The 4,873-nt window shown below is 39.2% G+C and overlaps 1 protein-coding gene across 1 annotated transcript in view; it reads right to left on the bottom strand.

Moving 5' to 3' along the window:
- Positions 1 to 4,873, bottom strand: part of LOC107685068 (breast carcinoma-amplified sequence 3-like) — a 269,249-nt gene that overhangs the window by 187,746 nt on the left and 76,630 nt on the right. Inside the window, exon 15 of the mRNA XM_016481528.1 lies at positions 691 to 955. Coding sequence (XP_016337014.1) covers positions 691 to 955 — 265 coding nt within the window. The remainder of the gene's footprint in view (positions 1 to 690; positions 956 to 4,873) is intronic.

Raw genomic sequence — 4,873 nt, 5'->3', positions numbered from 1 at the left:
TGGATGGATGGATGGATGGATGGATGGATGGATGGATGGAATTATATTAAATTATATTTATATAGTCCATAAAGTTTAAATTTTAACTTGAAAAATGTGGTGATGCTGAATGCAATAGCCAGATTATTTTGATTTGAATTTGTTTTATAGGTAACACTTTATTTTAAGAACCAATTCTCACTATTAATTAGATGCTTATTAGCATGCATATTACTAGCATATTGGCTGTTTATTAGTACTTATAAAGCGGTATGTACGTAACGGTCAGACGTGGTCAAGTGTGAGTGTGTTTGCAGCCAGAGACAGTGTTTGACAAACATCACAGTGTTATGACAGAGGTCAACAGGCTCAATCCCAAGGTCTTCTAGGGTGATTCGATTAACCCCTGAATGGCCAGGATCTACTTGCTCCGTTTCAAATTCTAGTAAGCTTCCTATGAGCTCAGTGAAAATGAATTCAAGATGGTGGACAAGAAATGTAAATACACGAGAAATGTAAATAATTAAATACTGACATTTCTATTTAATTCAATATGTTACCAAACAATATAGTTCAGGGTAATTAAAAATGGATAATTTTACCATCTCACTAGGTTTTGGACAAGAAGAACTAGTGTTACTAACTTATGAAGGATTTCAGACGTGCAAGAGGTGCATAATGTTTCCAAAAAACAAAAAGGTTTTTGCTAACCATGTAGTGGTGATCCAGATGGGCTACTAGAAAGGCCAGGAATAGGGCTACATCGGCCGCCCTGTTTGCTGCTCAGCTCTTGCTCGATCTCCTCTAGTCCGGCACTCTTCTGGAAACGGCTCATGCGATTCACCACACGTGGAGACACATGTGTGCGTGCACATGGCGCTCCACCGTACGGATTGATGGGAAAGACATGAGATGTACCTCGAAGAGTACTGATCACCACCCAGCGGCAGTCATGGCTGAAGCAGATGTCCTGCACCTAGAGTGGTGAGAAGAGAAAGGAAAGAAGCTCACAACCAGCTTTGAGATTTGAGTTGGTTAGGATTCGGAAATGAACAATCATCAATAAAATGTATGAAATCAACATTACAGAAAGTTTTTTTTAAGTTTAGGGTCTTGAGTGAACAGTATGAACAATACAGCAATGCCTTTCCTTCAAAATTTGGCTTAAAGTCACAATGTAACAGAGGTAGCAGATTTTCTTATGTATTGGGATAAAAATTCAAGTTAAACAGATTATGGAAAAAATATTTGTAAAAAATATTGGAGAAGTTTTTTTTTTAATTTAAGTTATATCTTAACTTAAAAATTACTAGGTCAGAAAAAATACATATATTAAAATGAAACATATGCATGGATGAATCATTCAAAATAAGATCATTGTTTTTTTTTTCATGCCAACTTTAAGGAATGCAACCTGACTTCTGTTGGAATTTTCTCTGGTGTTAGTCATAAGAAAGATTATGTTTTCATAAAGAGTTTCTGGCAAAGACAGATAAAATCTCTAAAAAATGTGCAGTGAAACGCTTGAAAGGAATGAGAAAGAAGTGTTGGTAGTCACACCTAGGTGCTGGGATGAAGAGGTTTCGGAACTGATCACCAGATCTTGGTTACTGGCACGAAAAACCTGAATATCTAACCTGGATTTTGTATTTATTAAACATCTAAAAACAGACGAACCATGAAACTGCAACAGTGCGTCCCGTGCTTCTTGTGTTTACCACTCCTACAGTATATGCTATTTTTAAATTGTTGGTCTATGTATACATGTGTCAGATGGCTGTTGAATCCCACCCTGTTTTTTCAGCATCTTGTGTCAAGAGCATAGTTTTATAAGACAGCGTCTTGAAATCCTATTCTAGCTGTTTATTGAACACAAGAACGCACCCTGTGTGAATAAATGTAGCTCTATGAATTGATGGCAAACCTTCCTCCCAAGACATGGTCCAGAAATCTTACACTTGGCTTTACCATACAGCACTCTGCCATCAGCAAGGTTCAGCTAATGGCTTTTTTACAGCACTTTTTTATGGATAGCCATCAGCTACTGGAATGCAGCTGTCTGGAGATCTGTCTGATTCTAGGTCATTCTGCTCTATCTGTCTCATATCAGTCTCATGCTGAATACAGCAACCCAGAGATGAGCAAATGAATCAAGATCAATGACCATGTCCTGTTCAGGGACGATACCTCACCTGGAGGTATAAAAATAAGATTTAGGTGACCAAAGACAAGGACTGAGATCTTTAAATTAGTTAATCAGACACAAATCAAATGAGCTGTTTGGTCAGTCATGTGCTGCTCAGAACAGCTAAAACAGTGTATGGCTTCAGGCAACGCAGCCTGATGGGTTATTTACCTTCATGCACACTAAGGTCAGTCCGGAGCAGGCTGGGAGTCAGTACAAGCACAGTCAATCAGCCAGCCAGATAAGGCCGGGTGCCTGCGTCTGCCCACGAGGCATTATCACTCCTTTTATTTGTTCTGCTCAAGATAATGCGTCTTGGAGGGTGCTTGCTTTCTGCAGTTTGCGTTGTTTATAATGCCAGATCAAAGCCAATGCATGGCCAGGCAGCAAACCTGGCATGAGCCGGTGACAGATTAACCACCTTTCTCATCTCGGCAGAGCTGCAGGCCTCCTCGGCCCTGTGCTCACAGAGGAGGGAAAATGAGAATGTTTTACACGCTCGGTTCCATCTCTCTGGCATGCCTGGAGGTGTCGGGTAAGGTAATCACACCTTTAATGTAAGGAGCAGGAACGAGAAGAACTTGAACTTCACCCACGGGCCAGTACCCAGCCTGCAATTCAACCTTTTTCGCCCACCTCAGAGTGCACTTGAAGGGTAAAGGGACAAAGCAAATTGTGAAAACATAAAAAAAAAAAAAGAAGAAGAAGAAGAAAAAAAACCTCTAAATATACTCTAATGGGCTTAATAAATACAGCTGGATAAAACAAAAACTGTCCGTCTTCATTTCAGGCTGCAAATTAGATGCTTATTAGCATGCATATTACTAGCATATTGGCTGTTTATTAGTACTTATAAAGCACATATTAATGCCTTATTCTGCATGACCGTATTTTAGATCCCTTAATACACCCCAATACTGACTATTTATAAGCAGCATATTAGGAGTTTGTTCAGGGAAAACTCTTAGTTAGTGAATATGTGTTCCCTATTCTAAAGTGTTACCGATTTTTATTTGCTAAATAAATAAATATTGTTTACATTTGCTGATTTATATTTATTTTAAGTAATTCAGTAAACTATTTTTTGAAGTGTCAGTATGGTGTCATTTGATATATGACTTTGGGCAACAGAGTAAGAGAGGCTCTCTTGAACCCTTTGGGAAGCTCTGCAAACAGCTCTGCTTTCGGCGAGCACGGGGGTATTGATTAATCAGACCTCTGCTTTGTGGAGTGGGGAGCATAAAAAAAAAAAAAGAAGAAGAAGAAGAAAAAAAACCTCTAAATATACTCTAATGGGCTTAATAAATACAGCTGGATAAAACAAAAACTGTCCGTCTTCATTTCAGGCTGCAAAGCAACAAAATGTGATTATTTTATCTTTTCTATACCCAATATAAGTGCAATAGGAATTAAAAATGGCAAGTCTTTCTTTTAGAACCAGTGGTTTTCAATCCTGGTCCTGGGGACCCACCGCTCTGCATATTTTGTATGTCTCTCTTATCTGACACACTCAGCTGAGTTCATGAGCTCTCTCCTAATGAACTGATGATCTGAATCAGGTGTGTGTAAATAAGGGAGACACACAAAATGTGCAGAGCGGTGGGTCCCCAAGACCAGGATTGAAAACCACTGTTTTAGACATAACACTTGACTGTGCTACAGTTACATGGCACTCCTAGGCAAATAACATACGGTGAAACAGTTTTTATTCCACTGCAGCGTTAATATTTATCATGTAAAGAAGGATTTAAATTGGGGGAAATATGTCTGGCATGCTTTTAGACATCAAATGTGTCAGTGTGACTGCGAGTGTGTGCCTATGAACTAGAGCAGAGATCAGGTTTGTGTGCATATCCAAACATGACACTGGCTGAGTAAGTAAGGGTCTAGGCCCTTTCGGAATAAATATTAGTTCTACTTAAGCAAATAAAACCTTACAATTTGCCAACTGAAGGAGATATTGTGGTGGAACAGCTGCAAGGCTAAATGGATGAAACAGCATTTAGGAGAGAGGAAAACTAAATCACTGCAGTTATTTCCCAAAATGATTTGTGCAATAACCCAATAGATCTCAAAAGTAAATTAAACTTTAAAGCACCCAGATAGATTACCAAGGCTTGGCAGACACTAATGATCTGATCATGTCCTTAGATGTCCGCTTCAACTATTCAACCTGAGTAACGTTACATAAAATACAAAAAAAGCATGTGGATTTGACCCATCCTCTAAAATACTAATATAAATAAATAAATAAAATGGAGAGAAGAATGATCAATATATTTGATCAAATATGTTTTGAGACCACTATACACTGCCTTAAAAGTCCCCTGAAATGCTTAGAAACACGCAGCGTTACTCTATGTGTTGACGTCATTTTAACTGAAACAGGAAGACATATCAAGCAGACCCGCCCCTTTTTAAAATAGCCAATAGCGTTCATTTATATCACAGCTTGGGCTAGAACCGAGCCGTTGAGCTCCGTAAAGCCACATTTTGTGGTCTGCGCCGACTCGCGCATGTGATCCGCTTCGTGCTATCGTGTCTCTGGACCGGAGCAGAGTGTGTGTGCGCTGCGGTGGTTAGCGTGACACAGCGCGAAACCAGACTTCTTCTTTTCCTCAATGGAAAGCATATTTACACTGTTTGAATCGTTCCCTGTCCCCTATATAGTGCACTACGTGCCATTCACTGTACAGAAAATACTAATTC

This window comes from Sinocyclocheilus anshuiensis, unplaced genomic scaffold (assembly GCF_001515605.1).
Source record: "Sinocyclocheilus anshuiensis isolate Anshui unplaced genomic scaffold, SAMN03320099.WGS_v1.1 scaffold914, whole genome shotgun sequence".
Taxonomy (NCBI): Eukaryota; Metazoa; Chordata; class Actinopteri; order Cypriniformes; family Cyprinidae; genus Sinocyclocheilus; species Sinocyclocheilus anshuiensis.
Note: the sequence above shows the minus strand (reverse complement) of the source record. Positions and strands in the feature narration are given on the sequence as shown.